The 16,230-nt window shown below is 52.3% G+C and overlaps 1 protein-coding gene across 8 annotated transcripts in view; it reads right to left on the bottom strand.

The window, feature by feature from the left end:
- Positions 1 to 16,230, bottom strand: part of MPRIP (myosin phosphatase Rho interacting protein) — a 146,112-nt gene continuing 129,882 nt past the window's right edge. For 3 of the 8 annotated variants that reach the window (XM_017895591.1, XM_017895593.1, XM_017895587.1), the window contains 9 exons: positions 13,326 to 13,473; positions 12,397 to 12,514; positions 11,125 to 11,284; positions 9,753 to 9,872; positions 8,656 to 8,742; positions 7,755 to 7,917; positions 5,206 to 5,291; positions 4,624 to 4,686; positions 1 to 758 (listed from right to left, as the gene is read on the bottom strand). In XM_017895591.1, the coding sequence (XP_017751080.1) occupies positions 4,654 to 4,686; positions 5,206 to 5,291; positions 7,755 to 7,917; positions 8,656 to 8,742; positions 9,753 to 9,872; positions 11,125 to 11,284; positions 12,397 to 12,514; positions 13,326 to 13,473 (915 nt within the window). In that variant the 3' untranslated portion in view covers positions 1 to 758; positions 4,624 to 4,653. The remainder of the gene's footprint in view (positions 759 to 4,623; positions 4,687 to 5,205; positions 5,292 to 7,754; positions 7,918 to 8,655; positions 8,743 to 9,752; positions 9,873 to 11,124; positions 11,285 to 12,396; positions 12,515 to 13,325; positions 13,474 to 16,230) is intronic. The other 5 variants (XM_017895590.1, XM_017895594.1, XM_017895592.1 and 2 more) reach the window with 4 other exon arrangements.

Here is a 16,230-nt window from a genome sequence, read left to right as displayed (position 1 = left end):
TTTGTGCAAGATTTAATAAAAAACCAAACAAACAATATGGAATGGGTTTGCTTTCAACATTTCCAGGTTGTGAAAGGGTTGCCACATTCTCAGGGTGTGGTTCTAAGCGGCATAGTGGAACAGATACAAAATGCTGTCTTCCTCCAGGGCTGGAGGGCAGCGCACCTTCTCCTCTTAACAGCCAGATCTACCTAAAGCGGTGAGGAGTCGATGCCTGTGGACCACAGGCCCCCCAAGAAGCTGGAGTGTCCCGCATGGCTTTTTCTCTGACTAAGTGGGGATTCCATCTACCTTGAGGCGGTGCTGGCTGGGCCGCTGTTTCCAACACCAGTGCGTGGTGGAGGACAGGGTAGCTTATCAACAAGGTCTGCTGGGCCTTAATTATCTGACAGTGAGTGCAGCGGGTCAGCAGCCAGGAGGGACTAACACAGATGCCCTCCCAGTCCCCACTGCTGGCCTAATTTTAGAATACCACGAAAAGAGCTTTGATGAAGACAATAGGAGTCCAACCAGCAGAGAGTGGTGTGGACAATCCCAGAAGCCAGCCTCACACATTCCATGTCCCACAGTTAACGATGACAACAACGCAAATATAATAATAAAACAAAGGTACAGGTGAAAAGCAGCGCTCAGGGTGTGCTGCTGCAAGCTGGGGAAGGCGCGTGCTCAACTTGGATGGGACACAGCTAGTCTTTCTTCAAGTCCCTGGATTCAAAGAGCTTCAACCGTTCTTGCACCGTCAGGCCTTCCTTCAGACTCTGGGTAGAGACAAAGCAGGAGGAGAAAATAAACACACCGTTAGACCCCCTGCACTGGACCGGACCGGACCGGACCAGACCAGACCACTGGTGGAGCCGGCATCAGTCAGAGAGCCGGGTGCAGGTGCGGTTAGTGGGCATGCCAGGAGGAGAGGCCCCGGGAAATGCTGTTATTGGTGGAGGATGTTTTCTCCTTCAGAAAATTACTTGGATGAAAAAGGAAAAAAAAATCAGAGACAAGACCATGTGTTTAAGCAGCTAAATTCTGAGCTGAGGGCTCTTTAGACAAGCAGTGATCAGACGAATCCAGCCAGGGAAAACAGTGCAATGAGCGAGGAGACTGCCCATCCCCGTGTCTTGTCTTGTGTGTGGATTTGTCCGCATCCAGCCCCGGAGAGACTTCACCTGACAGCCTCCGCTGAGGAGGACCAGATGCTCCAGGGCACCCCAGTGGGATGGGGGTGCCGGGACAGGGCCTCGCTCCCACAGTGCCTCTGCAGCGCCCGCTGCCCTCAGACCCATTTCTGGCATTCCCTGATCAGAGGCCTGTGAGTGTTATGGGGATTTGGGAACACACCAACGTATACAGTAAGATTTTCAAAACATAAAACCAATACTCTGTTCACGTGGGATCTTGCTAAAGCTTAAATCTGTATATCCAGAGATGAATGAGATCTTACTAACTGGGGGACAGAATATTTTCCAGCTCATTCTTACAGACTTTCTTCAATTATTCAATTTCTGAATAAGAAAAGGAAGAGCACTTTTCAGAGAATGACTGGAAATGAAGGGCATTCCAGTACTGACTGGAAAGTGCCATGGCTCCTCACTCATCTCCCTCTTCACAATAAGTGTCGCCATCAGACAGCCCTGCCGACTCCCCACGGCTTACCCTTGCCAGAGCTGGTGTAGGTACAGGCTTTACTGAGAAATCAGAAGCTGAAGGGATGGCCTCTAGCTCAGGGTCTGCATGATTCTACCAGTTTCAACCAAAAACCTGAGCAACGTGAAACTGCAGGCTATACCCCATCTGCTGGGGAGTCTCTAGCTTAGGCTCAGGCACACTCTGACACCGTCCTGGAGGCCCTGGTGTGATGGACTGGGGACTGAGCATGGGCTGGCCAGCTTGAGGCTCCCTCCAAAGCTCAAGGGAAGGGGGAGCTCCAGGGTCCCCCACCCCACCCAGCTCCACCCAGAACAGACCTGCTTGTTTGTTATATTCTGGAGCTGTGTGTCTGTGTAAATAAATAAACAATGTTATTTTTAAATAAAGGGTTCTGCTGCTAAGCATTTTAAAACTCACTGGTCCAGGTGAGCCTCACCTCAAGCAATTGTTACAGCTTGATAATTGTGTGTGTCTGAGAGGGTTTCTTTGGAAGCTTGCCACAGAGAGTGGGTGGGGGAATGGGGAGAAAATCCATCTCCCATTCTGAGCCCAGATGTGCTTCAACACCCATGCCTGCTCCTAGGTGCCCTTGGGGTCCCTCCCCGCAGGGTGCAGGGTTCTTACAGCAGTCAGTCTTGCAGAGGACCTGCGTAGACATCTGGTCACCACTAAAGGGGCTGGGGCCAAGCCAGGCGGGCAGCCCGAAGCCTAAGTGCTACTCAGAGGCACGCCCCGGAGCATGGCTGGGGGATGTCACTGTCATATCCCGGTTCCTGCTTGCTGGGGACTTTCTGTCAGGACTGTAGTGAGTTTGGACACTCCTAAGGCCTTGATTTGCTCCTTGCAGGCACTGCATGAGAAGCCCCAGAATTCTGCTACAGCAGGCCCAGGGGAGGGGAGCACTCTGACAGCCATAGCACCCAGCATGCTCGCTGCTGGCTCCTGCCCCAGTGACAAGGGCAGAGCTCAGGCTTGGGTGATGCTGGGCCTGCTACAATTCCAAGGGTGGGAAGTAAGCAAAACCCCCTACACTATTCCCAAACTGGCTCCGGGAGGCTGTTTCTCTCTCTACGTCCTCTGGATTCTCTCCTGATGGCTGCTCAGCCCAAGGACCCCTTGCACAGGTTCGGCTGCCATGCCTGGCCCTCGGGGCTCAGCCAGCTCCCTCTGGGGTTCATCTCCCCTAGGCTGATCTCTCTACTGAGTGCCTCCAGCAGCCCCGCATACTGAGTTGAGCACTAACACGGGAGCCCCTTAAGAACCCTGAGGGAAGCATTCTCTGGTCTCAATCCCAGAAAAGGCTGTGCTGCTCTTAAGCAACTTGCTGGCTTTGATTTTGTAGCAGCTGGAACTTGCGGTCCTTTTCAGTGAGACAGGACAGAAGAACAGAATAGAACGAAAGACATAGATCAATGCACATCAGATGCCATATCAAAAACACCAGTGAGAAGTATGGTTTCTGGGCAACTTCACTCCCGTCTTCTTGAAGGGTTGGGTGGAGTTTTCAGATACAGTTGAGGAAAAGGATGACACCCACCCATGCCTGTGCCTCCTAATATCTCCTGGGAGCGCCAACAAGGCCCCATCCTGCCCCGTTGCACCGCAGACATCTCTGAAGTCCTTGGACTGGCCCTGCACTCCAAGGACTTTCTTATTACAGAAACCCAGCCAAGCCAAACATCAACTTAAAAACACATCAGGAGGACCCCATCCTGGGGTTTCTCTCCATCCTTTTCAGTCCTCCCTGGGGCCCAGACAGTCTGCTCCCTCATCCCTGCTCTGGCTGGTTCCCAGCCACTGTGAGAGGCCCCCACCCACTCACTGCACAGAGTTACTGTCAGGGGCCCGTGGGTGTCGCACAGCCTCCCTGGAAAGGTCCTGTCAGTGACAGTTGGTCCCCTTCCCTGACTGTCACTTATAGGCATGGTCCAAAAGCCCAAATCACTAATAGTAAACTTCAAACTCCTTCAAGAAAAGCTCAAAGATACTAGCTAGAGTTTAGCCTCAAATTAGTAGAATCTTCAGTAAGAAAACCATGAACCAAAAAACAAGTTTCCTTTTGCTAAACAAAATGTTCTTTATGTTTAAAGAAAAACGCCCAAGCTAAGTTTTCAATCAAGCCTAAACCACATTTGGGTATAGGTGACTTAGGACTGTAGAAAAATAAAACCAAACTGACCAGGCTTAAAACCCTCAACTCTTTAGCCAAGCCTCAGGCTGAAGTCCCTCGGCTGGCAGGGCGCCGTAGGCGTGCCTGAGAAAGGGCCAGCATAGGGAGGAAGACATGGTTCTTGCTTTCCTCCACGTTCTCATTCCGGAATGTATGAGATCAAGCCACTGAGCCAGCAACTACTCGTTCTCAGGGTGTCTCCCACCATGGGCCCGCCCCCACCTCCTCTCTGGGATAGGGCCTTCAACGGCACCTAGTGAGAAGCTTTTGTTTTATTAAAAAAGAAAAAAAAAAAAACTGGTAAATATTTTGCCCTTATTGCTTGTAGTTATCATGCTCTTCTGAACCATCTTCACCAAGCTCTAGTCCTGGTTTATCCATTCCTAGAACGACCAGCCTGTTAGCCTTGACAGAGGCCACTAAGTGGGTCACTAGGTGGGCAAGGCCTTTGGTGACGGCAGACTTCCCTTGCCAGTGTGGACATCTGTAAACTACCTCGTGACAGAGGGCAAGACAGGTGTCCCCTGAGAGGGTGGAGTGAGTTCAGCCGTTGTGCACAGATTATCCAACATGCATATGCTGATGGTGCCTGGCTCTCTGCCTGCCCACCAGGCTACAGGAGCGCCTCACTGCCAGGGTCATCTCTGTTAAGAGGTTAGAGTGCCAATGAACTCCCCAGAGCAGGTTAAAGAAACCTCACTTGGATTTGGTATGTTGGAGCAGGATGAATTGAAATAAAGTAACCATGACGCAGGCGTTTGCCATGGGGGTGTGAGCAGTGCATGCAGGCAGTGGGAGAGGCGGTTTACCTCCTGCATGGGCCGGGAAGCGGGTGCATTTCAGGTATCCCACGAGACCTGCTCAATTACGGACTGTCAGAGGAGAGAGCAGACATGAGACACACAACCAATCCCTCACACACGCGGTGCCGCTCCCACCTCCGCCCGCCCTCCTGTGCATGGCTGGCTCTGGACAGCACACTGAAGATGTACTGCTTCCTGGCTGGGGAAGGAGAGCAGGCAGCATTGTCTCCTGGAGGCAGCACCAGTGTCACAACAGTGACATGCAAGGAACACCACAGGCACAGCTGACAGCAGGCCAACACGAGCGGGGCTGGGTGAAACCTGGCCTCGAGGCAGGAGCCGATCATGCCAAGCACTGCTCTTCACAGCCCTGGCCTCTCAATGTCACTGCCAGGAGGTGGCTCCAAGACAGAGACATAGCTCAAAGCCACCAGAACCAGCCCAGCAGGGTGAGCTTGGCCTGGCTGAGTGCTGGGCCCTGGGGCTTTCGCAGCTGCGGCCCACAGGAGCACCCTTACTTCAGTTTGGGCTCCTCTCCCCAGTGTCCCCTCAAGCCCTTCCCACCAGGGGGCTGGACCCCAGTCTCACCTTGGACCTGATGTTTCTGAGTTGCCGGGTGACACAGGATCTGTCTTTCTTCAAGAAGTCAGGGTTGCTTTTAGATTTCATTATATCTGAAGTATATAATGAAAACAAACAGACCTGTTATCTTTGCTTTCTAAAACCCTATGGAAGCAGACTGAATCCTGAAACATTTCCCAAACTTCCTACTGCAGCATACTTAGGACACTTCCTTAAACAACTCTAAGGGAATTCAAAGCCAATAACCATACAACATGCTGTATCTTTTCAGACCACCACAAAACACCAGCACAATGGGAGAATGTGTATGTGGGGCCCTGCCAGGGCTTCCTGCACTGTGGCTGTAGCCCAGAACAGCATTCCCTCCAAAGCGACTTGGTCCTCTCACTCCGCTGTGGGACCTCAATGCTGGCAGACCCCCACCCCCATTATCCACGATTCTCCACCTTCCTCCTGGTAGCACAGGACTGTCTAAAGCAAGATGGTAAGGCCAAGGCCTTCTCATGACATCCACCCACCCAGACACCAGTCTTTTAGGCTTCTTACAAATGTCTACTTAAATACCTATAACACAAACATATATTGAGTCATATCACACATGCTGTGCATGTGTGAGATTTTTTGTTTTCTCTATTTTTTTTTTCTTTGTTTTTTGAGACGGAGTCTCTATCGCCAGGCTGCAGTGTAGTGGTGCGATTTCAGCTCACTGCAACCTCCACCTCCTGAGTTCAATCGATTCTCCTGCCTCAGCCTCCTGAGTAGCTGGGACTACAGGTATGTGCCACCACGGAGAGCTAATTTTTGTATTTTTAGTAGAGATAGGGTTTCACCATGTTGGCCAGGCTGGTCTCAAACTCCTGACCTCGTGATCCACCCGCCTCGACCTCCCAAAGAGCTGGGATTACAGGCGTGAGCCACCGTGCCCGGCCCTCTTATTTCTTTTAAGAGACAGATTATTGCTGTGTTGCCTGGGCTAGAATATAGTGTCTATTCACACGTGTGATTCCACTACAGCTCACCACAGGCTTTTTTTTTTTTCTTCTTTTTTTTGAGGCAGGGTCTCATTCTGTCACCCAGGCAGGAGTGCAGCAGTGCGATCATGGCTTACTGCCACTTCCACCTGCTGGGCTCAAGTGATCCTCCCACCTCAGCCTCCCAAGTAGCGCTGGGACTACAGGTCTATGAATGCCAGCAGTCCCAGCTAGTTTTTTTGTACTTTTTGTACAGACAGGGTTTTGCCATGTTGCCCAGGCTGGTCTTGAACTCTTGAGATCAAGTGATCTGCCCACTTCAGCTTTCCAAAGTGCTGGATTACAGGTGTGAGCCACCTTGCCTGGCCAGCACAGGAGTTTTGACCTGTTTCATTTTGACCTGAGCCAGTTCACCCCTTCTTAGGCAACCTGGTGATCCCCTACTCCCAGGAGGTCACCATATTGATACCAAACTTAGTGTGGACACCTGATCGATTTAGCTTTGTGCGTGACTGCCCAGAATTCCTGGGCTCAAGTGATCCTCCCACCTCAGCTTCCCGGGTAGCTAGGCCTACCACCAACTCTGACTACTCAGGGTATTTATGGAAAAATGGAGTCTTCCTCCCAGCATCTGTCAGTACCACCATAATCACTATTCCTTGCCTAACAGAAAAAAACTTGATTTTTTTTTGCGGGGGTATTAGTGAGCTAGCACATCTTTTCCTGTTTGTGGGTCTTTATATAAAAATCAAGATGAAGGTCAAATGAAATTATGTATAATCTGGCCAGGTGCAGTGACTCACACCTGTAATCTCAGCACTTTGGGAGGCCAAGGTGGCTGGATCACTTGAGCCCAGGAGTTTGAGATCAGTCTGGGCAACGTGGTGAAATCCTGTCTCTACTAAAAATATAAAAATTAGCCAGGTGTTGTGGTACACGCCTGTAGTCCCAGCTACTGGGGAGGCTAAGGTGGGAGAATTCTTGAGCCTGGGAGGCGGAGGCTGCAGTGAAATCACGCCATTGCATTCCAACCTGGGCAACAGAGCAAGACCCAGTCTCAAAAAAAAAATTACGTATGAGCTGAAAGTGCTTGATAAAATGTTAACTCTTTCATCCTCCCTGCCATCTATTTTTCAAAGGGTACCTAAATGTTTTTAGCCAAGGAAAAAAAAGAGTCAGTCCTGCTGTCCATTTCGGAAAGCAGGGGGCTCCCTCCCATTCTCCACTCTATGGCCTTTTACAGATATTCTAGTCAAATCCTAGGATCAAGCAGCTAGTGAGAGCCACTTCTGCCCAGTGGTCGAGTTCTTTAGGAAAACAAGACTTGTTATTACTTCAAAAATATTACGCTGATATTATGGGTTCTCCCTAGAGCAGTCAGCACAGCATCCACTGCTGTGCCGGGGAGAGCAAGGCCCGTCTGGGGCAGCTGTGTGAGGCTGGTGCTCCTGCTCCACTGGGATGCCTGGGTCTACAAGCATCACTGGGACTCTTCTGCTTCAAGTCAAGCACCGGGAAACCTCTATGACCAAACCCCCATAACCCCCCCAGCAATAGCCCAGAGGACATGACCCAAGGACACACCGTATCCGGACACCGTGGCACTGTCAGGGGACTTTTCCCCCAGCGCTTCCGTTGCAGCCTTGAGCTGCTCCTTCAACCTGCTGATGTCACAGTCAGCTTTAGCCTTCGCGATGCTGAGCTCTGTGTAGATGTCTTTGTACTTGTCACTTGCGTACTTCTTGTCCTTGGGAGTGAAATGACAGAGAATGGTAGTTACATCCAGGAAACAGGAGCATGCACAATGTGGCCTGTCTCCCTGGGGACTGAATACGGTGGGGAGGCTTGCTTTGGGTGGGAGAGGAGGCTTGTTCACCTCTGTCTTCTAGAGGCAGAAAGTGGACAGAGAGGAAAAACCACAGGGCCTGAGGACACGGGCACAGCCATCAGGACGTGGAAGGATAATCTCCAGGCCCGGTGAGTGCAGGAGGCAGTTCCGGGATTGCCTGACCAGCCTGGTGTGGCCCTGAGTGCCCAGGCCCCTCCCTTGTGGGCTTTAGCCTGGAAAACCCTCTCTGTGTCTGGGATTCCCTAGGTGACTGAGTGACCACCAATGATTCTGTCATCTCCCCTGATTTCAGGAGTCCCTGGAGGAGGCTGGTGAAAGCCAGGAGGTGGCTCAAATGGAAGTCAAGCCTTGCCTCACTTCACAGGCCTTTTCTCTGGAACGTTCCTCCCAAAGGACACAAAAAGCACATATACACTGATGCTGGAGCCAGGCCAGGCAGGTTGCTCATGTCCACGTTCCCATAGGACCTGCCTGCAGGCTGGTCTTTTAAGAGAACTTGATTTTGGAAAGTGCCTTCCTCACAAGAGTAAAATCTGCTTCAGAAGAACCCATGCTGAGCCCCAGCCTGAGTTCAGGAGGCGCATGTCACCTAGAGCCTGTTCCCGTACCCGCCCTCCTGCGGTGCGGTGACCTTACCCGCAGTGCCGTCTGCAGCTCATCCTTGAGGGAGCTAATTTCCTGTTTCAGGTACTGTATTTCTGATTCCTTTACCCGCAATAAGACCTAAAATGACAGAGAGATTAGGGACCAATATTCAGGAGCAAAGGAACCACCAGAGTCTCCAGAGCAGGGTGAAGCGTGCAGAGGGCTCTCCAATCACCAGTGAGCAGGGCAGCCCCGCAGTGCCCAATGCGGGGAAGCATCGTTTCAACACTGCTCACAGCTTCAGCCTCACATACAGAAACAGGAAGAGGAAAGAAACGGCCGTGACTCCTACCAGTGCCAAGGACTCCCTCCTCAGCCTGGGGTGCTGTGAGCTAGACCTGCTTGTCTCCAGGGACCAAGCCCACGAGAATCAGGAAATGTTACCACTGACACTTGTGTCAGACTCACTCAGCCTCTCCGGCCCGCCTTTTTGGTAAAGCACTCATTTAGTACAAGGCACAGGCACAGCAGACAGAGGCCCCACACCTGAACTTGTGGCAGGAGCTGATCACACCAAGCACTGCTCCCCCCCAGCCTTGGCCTCTCAGTGTCGCTGCCAGGAGGTGGCTCCACTACAGAGACGAAGCTCAAAGCCACCAGAACCGGCCCAACCGGATGAGCTCTGGCTGGCTGAGTGCTGAAATTTTAGCACATTTTAGGGTGAAATTTTAATTGAACGTGGAGAAATCTAAGTGCCTTCCTAAAAGGACACCCTATACTCCAGAATCCATCATTCTGACATAAAGCGAGCCTCCCTGACCTGAGCTGCAGCAGCCACATGGCTACAGAACGTCTCCTTTTGAGTGGTCAGTGTTTGTGGCATGGCAGAAACGGAGAGGAGTGGGTCGGGGGAATGAGATGGGGTCAGGATCCCCACAGCCTCTCCAGGGCCCCGCTCGGCTAGTGGCTCTCATGCCACTTGGCAGCTCACTGCTCGCCACTTCCGGGTGACTTGGATCTTCCTGGACCCTGCGACTCCTGCTGTCTCAGGTCTGTCCCTCCCACAACCCTGTAAGGAGCCATGCTGCACTCCCCTGGGGCTCCTGGGTGCAGAGCTGAGTCAGGCGCGGCCTGGCTCCTGATGGTACCTCTAGTTCATAGGCATCCTTGCCCTGTGCAAGGGGTGACCCAGTGGCCTCCCCACCGCCGTCCCCAGTCAGCAGCGTCCGTAACCGTGTGATCTCTGCAGCCAGGCGGTTGTTCAGCTCCTGGGGGACAGCAACACAACAGTGACACTCCAGAGCTGCCTGGGGCCAAGTCGCATGACACAACCCAGGAAGGCCATTTCCCTGGGTTCTTTGTGTATCTGTGGAACTGTGTAGGCATGATCCAATCGATAATCCTTAATTCCTTTCTGTCACAATAACTAGTGTCAATCTGTTCCATGGCTGGTCCCATCTGAGCTCCTGTGGGGTCATCTTTAAGCCACAGCTGTAATGAGTGGACCCAGTCCTGCCTGAGGAGCCTCATACACAGCCCTGTGCAGCAGCCATACCCCTTGGGAAGGCCTCAGGTGAGGATGAGACTATGTGCCAAGTCCCAGGGGGTGTTTGTGCAGGGCGGGGTCATAGAGGGCTGTTTAGTTTGGTGCCCACAGAAAAGCCAATATTGAACGAATCCTGACTCGAATCTTTCAATTAACCAGGATTTAAATGCACCCCAATTAACTAAGGAGCAAGCAATTCTTTATTTTTTTTATTTTTTTTTGAGACAGAGTCTCGCTCTGTCGCCCAGGCTGGAGTGCAGTGGCACGATCTTGGCTCACTGCAAGCTCCGCCTCCCAAGTTCACGCCATTCTCCTGCCTCAGCCTCCTGAGTAGCTAGGACTATAGGCGCCCGCCACCACACCCAGCTAATTTTTTGTATTTTTAGTAGAGATGGGGTTTCACCATATTAGCCAGGATGGTCTTGATCTCCTGACCTCATGATTTGCCTGCCTTGGCCTCCCAAAGTGCTGGGATTACAGGCGTGAGCCACCACACCTGGCCAGAGCAAGCAAATATTAAGAAAAAAATTTGACAAAAATAAATGTGAGCAGTAAGCCTGACCCTGAACAGTGTCAGCTCAGTCCCTGAGGGATAGGATCCTGGAGGACTGGGATGACCCTGCCAGGCCCTGCCCAGAAACAGTGAGCCAGAGGTTCAGAGGAGCACAGAGAAGACACCAAGACACCCGAGAGTCTCGGAAAGGGTCAAAGCAAGAGTGACGTCATGTGTATGCAGGTGGTGCACGTGGCAGTACAGCCTTGCTCTAGCTATCCGCGGTGACGATTCTGACAACACAGATGGCCACGCAGGATGGCAGGGAGAAGCCTTGGGGCAGGTGACCACTCTGTGGCTCAGGGACCTTCACGCCACTTTGAGGGTGAGGCCTGGCTCTAGCACTGGCTCACCTGACTATGGGTCTACCTGACCTTGAGTGCCCCCGACTAACCTTGGGCTCACCTGGCTGCAGGCTCACCTGGTTGTGGGCATTGAGCTCCTGGTTCTCACGCTGGCACTGCCGCAGGGCCTGCCGCTCGGCCTCCAGCGCCTGGGCCAGGTGGGCATTCTCCAGGCACTTCTGCGAGTACTGCTCCGAGAGGACCTCCAGTTCCCGCTGCACCGACTGCAGCTCCTCCCTGGGGAGAGGGCAGCACTCACTCCTCTGCCTGCTTCAGGAACAGGCCTCTCAGAGGCTGGTGTCCCTCCTTGACACCAGACACAGCCAAGCACAGGTCAAGCCTGCACAGCCTGTTGTCTTAATCAGCCTGAGTCATATAGAGCAAGGGATCCCTTGCAGAGATGACCTCACCCTCACACCCCTCCCTGGTCCTTTCTCACAGTCTGACAGTCCTACAGCTAGCACTTCTCTGGGATGCCAGTCAGGACAGAATCCAGTCTGCGGCCACAGAGACCTCCCATTTCTAGACTCTCTTCTGACTCAGAATTTGTTTTCAGTAAACCCACTTTTGAAGCCATCTGTGTCTGACAGCCAGGACCAGGCTCTACACAAGACTCAAAAAACCAAGCTTCCTGAGGCTGTTCTGCCACCCTGGATCCAGGAAGGCCATCTCTCATGCAGGTGAACCAGGCATGAGGGGCTTCCAGGTGAGCCACCCTGCTCTGACCGAGGTCAGCGTGAGCCTCTACAGGGTGCCACTGACCGCTGCCAGCTCCTGAAGCAGGACCCCTGTCTTCAGCTATACTACAAAGGCACCTGGTAGAGCCTGAGTGCCGTGACGTTCATGGTGGCCAATCTGTGGGCTCTTGGCTGTGTCAATTCTACCAAGTGAAAAAAGTCTACAGCAGTTATTCTGGTATTGTTCTACCCTTCTGCCTGTGCACAGGGAATCAGCACATGTGTGGTTTTAAACCGCAGTGCTAGTTTTCACTTCTGCCCGGTACGACTAAGCCCAGCTACCTGGCTCCTGGTGGGCTAGCGGGGCAGCTGTTGAGGAACACATCTGGGCGGTTGCTGGGATCAGCCCTGGACAAGAGGGGAGTTTAAGATTTCATTTGTTGCATCTCGTTCTTGGCATTTCAAGAAACAGTCTCTCTGAATAGAGAAGGCCCCACTTGGGCCACATCCTGCACTGGACAGGAGGGCATCTGAGTTGTTCTCAGCACACATGGGCCCCAGGCCCCAACTTTTGGAGGCCTCTGCAAAGACACAGGAAGGGCCCAGCTGTGGCCTGGCCAAGCACCTTCCAGAGGCCCTCCCAAGGGCAGATGGGCAGGCCCAGCCACTTACAGGTACTGGCGCCGCAGGGCCTCAACGTCCGAGTTGACACTGCTGATCTGGGACCGCTGGCTCTTCTCCAGCTCCCGCTCCATCTCCTCCCGGTGGGCATTCTTCATGGCTTCGATGGCTGCAGGCAAGGACATGGCCTCAGCACCAAGGGGTTATGCCCTTCCTGCCGGCAGGGGTGGGGGTGGGGAGCTCCATACAATGGAGTGGCACTTGCCACTGCTGATGCTTGCTTACTCAATCAGCAGTCGGATTTTGCATGACAGGCTGGGCCCTCATGAACCAATTCTCTGAGGTGGGCGCGGGCTGGGAGAATTCTCCATGAACTCCCCCTGGAAGGAATGCACGTTTGGCTCTTTTTTTTTGGTGTTAGAAGAAAACCAAACTGATTAAATAAATGTCAATGTTAAATGCCAACGTGAGTTTATAAAACAAGCAAGCTTTTGTGCTGGTGTATTTTATTCCTTGGAACTAAATTAACAAACCACTGAGGTGGCGATTACATAAAGAGAAGGCAGCACAAGGCACAGGGGACGTGCTTGTTTAGGGCCACCTGCTGGTGAGGCTACATATCCTCACGCTGAGGGCAGGGGCACTCTGGCCAGAGGTGGTCCCACATTGACAGGAGTCTGTCAGGGGGAAAGTCACTGGCTGGACTGACACTAGTCAGTCTACTTGTTGGGACGGGAAAGTCACAGGTTGGGACAGCTCCTTGTGTGCAGCTGGCCACGATGGGGCTGTCGGGTTGAAGTGTGCACTCTCAGCTTACAAACTCTCAAAAGGGACCTAAAATTGGCCTTTGCCTCAGAGTGAATAGTCAAAGAACCCTTCAACAATGAAGCTTACATCTCAGCCAAAAGGCAATTCAAAAGCAGCCATTCCTCTGACTTGTGTGTCACCCACCCTGCCCTCAGAGTTACCCCACCCCCTACCTGAGATGGTGGCTGCTGTCTCCTCGGCCAGGAGGCGGTCTTTCTCCTCCCGAAGCTTCTCTAGCTCCCGCTGGTGCTGCCTCTGCAGATCTTCAATCTTCTTCTGGTGCGTTTCTTCCATTGCTGCAAACCCTCGCTCGCACGTGGCCTGCAAAACGCAAAAGGGGCTTCATCGACTTCTTTACCTCTAAGTTGGGGCCCTTTTTAGTAAATGAGCCAGGAATCCCACCCCGTCCAGGCCCAGCTGTGACTGGGCACTCACTGAGCGTGCTTCACCATGGGCCTCCTGAGCAGGATCCCTGGGGCTGTCTGGGGATTCTGTGATGCCATCAGAGCCTTCAAAAAAGGTTGTTTCTAGCCAACTCTACATCTTATTTCTGTGATAGTACTGTGCCCCATTTCTTCCTGGAAGAAGCTGGTATGGTGGGTTGGGAGAGGCTGCTATGAAATGGAAACCAGCCAATCCCGGACCTTCCTGCGTTGCTGCCAGGTGGGTCCCACAGGAAGGAGGGAGGAGAGAGCACGTGTGCAGGGGCTGGCTGCATCTGGTATGGAGGGACACAGTAAAAGGCCGGTAAAACAGGGATGAGGGACTTGTCTGCTGGAGGGAACCAAGGCCATTCCACGTATAGGGAGTGGCCTGGCGGGCACCAGGCTGGGAACCTCTCAACCCACAGTGGGTTGGGGGCACACAGAGTCCACTTCTGGGAGCTGGGGGTTGGGCTCTGCCATTAGCCAGCTGACAACCTCCAGCTGGTCACTTAATGCTCAGGTGTTGACTGAGGGAATAAGATCAGGCTACAGGATCTAATTCCTTCTAGCCTGTGTTTTCTTTCTTACTTTTTTTTTGAGACGGAGTCTCGCTCTATTGCCCAGGCTGGAGTGCAGTGGCGCGATCTCGGCTCACTGCAAACTCCACCTCCCAGGTTCACACCATTCTCCTGCCTCAGCCTCCAGAGTAGCTGGGACTACAGGTGTCTGCCACCACGCCTGGCTAATTTTTTGTATTTTTAGTACAGACAGGGTTTCACCGTGTTAGCCAGGATGGTCTTGATCTCCTGACCTTGTGATCTGCCCACCTCAGCCTCCCAAAGTGCTGGGATTACAGGCGTGAGCCACCGCACCCGGCCCTTTCTTACTCTTTTCTTAAAGGAGAAGGACACCAATGACTTAGTACCTCTGCTAACTCCAACAAGACAGGAGACCTGCTTTCCAAGCTCTCCTGCACCTCACTAGAGCAACACATGCATGCCCCAGGATGGGAGCAAGTCACACCAGGAAGCCCAGGCCTGGTTATCGGAGCTGCACTCACTAACAAAGCAGGTGAGCGTGCTGCACAGCTGCTGGGAGGGGTGCGTGTGCAGCTATTTTGAGCACGGAGGCACACACTTTCTGTCTAAATCCTTCACGTGGTCTGCTTCAGAGAAGGGACTGGGCCTCTCGCTGAGTTTTAAAAACTGGAAGAACGTGGCCACCTTCCATTCGAAATTCAAGTGTGGGGGCTTCCCCAGTCTGGGCTCACAGCCTGCATCACTTGGTTAATCTTCTTGCATGTGGATTCAAGAAAGGATACCAAGAGATCCTATCAGCATGCACGGGTATCCTTCTCTGGGCCCACTTTTAGCGATGGCCATCTCTGAGAGCCTCAGGCAGTATTTCCAAACTCGTGGTCAGTCTGGACTTGACTGTAACCTATGTGCTGCTCTGGGCAAATGGCTCAGCTACTGCCACTATTAACTGGGCATCCCACCCCCTCTCCCAGTGGCTCCACCTGGAAGCAGCTGTCTCTTCCTGACACCCTCACACCTCAGGATGGCTGCAGGAGCTCGGAGCTCTGGAGCTCCTGGTCTTCAGACCCCAAGTTTGAGCTCTTCTTTCTCCCTCCCACTTGCTTTGGTTCGTATGTGGCTTCTCAGTTAACACATTTAACTAATAGGTCTTTTTTAATTAAAAAAATATATAGAATACTTCACGAATGTGTGTGTCATCCTTGTGCAGCGGCCATGCTAATCTTCTGTGTATCATTCCAATTTTAGTAGAGGTGCTGCTAAAGCGAGCACAACTAGTATTAATAGATCTTTTAGGTCTTTTTTTTTTTTTTTTTTTTTTTGAGTCTACTTGCTGGGAAAAGCCTTATTTTGATCTGAGTGCTTTGGAATATTAAGCAGGTAAGAGTCAAAAATCTAACCGAAGCACTGGGACATCTTTAAAGACCCAGTTGCTTCTTTGGAGAGAAACTACATGCTAAAAAATAATTGATCTTGCAAACAAATGTTAATTTAAGCCAATCATTCCTGGGACCAAAAGAAGTTCCTCGATGACTACAATTGTGGTGTGGTGGAAGCCTGTGGATGTTAGAGGATGGCTGTTAGGCCAAGATCCTGTCCCCAACGACCCAAGTGGAAATCTGCATAAACTGATGAAATCTCAGTTTCATAGGTAAATAGGTGCTGTCTATTTACAAGTTCTGTATGTCTGCAGGGGTGGGTGAGAACCCCACACCTAGGCTAGAAGCTCCCAGGCACAGGAGGGGACACTATGCAATGGCAGCTAAGGCAGCAGGGAGTGGACAGTGTCCAAGCCCTTGGGAGGGGCCTCATCCTGACCTGCATTATCTGTTTCTCCCTGCTGGTGACACTGGCCCAGCACAATCTCTGGTCAATTCTCAACATGAGGCAGTCCTCTCCCTTCTGATTTCTTGCTCACTGGTGGTATAATGGCACCTCCATGAGGCCTCGCCTGCACCTGGTTGGCAAACCTAAAGCAGTCTCGGTGTGGAGGGGGCTCTTACAGATGCAGACAGGAAGCAGGGCATCGCTGTGCCCAGGCCCTGCCCCTGTGGACCCTGCTGATTGTCTGGGAAGCTGCAAGGAAGGACACTAGCAAGCATGTTTGGGGTCAAAGC

This window comes from Rhinopithecus bieti, unplaced genomic scaffold (genome assembly GCF_001698545.2).
Source record: "Rhinopithecus bieti isolate Rb0 unplaced genomic scaffold, ASM169854v2 scaffold_26813, whole genome shotgun sequence".
In the NCBI taxonomy this organism is placed as follows: Eukaryota; Metazoa; Chordata; class Mammalia; order Primates; family Cercopithecidae; genus Rhinopithecus; species Rhinopithecus bieti.
Note: the sequence above shows the minus strand (reverse complement) of the source record. Positions and strands in the feature narration are given on the sequence as shown.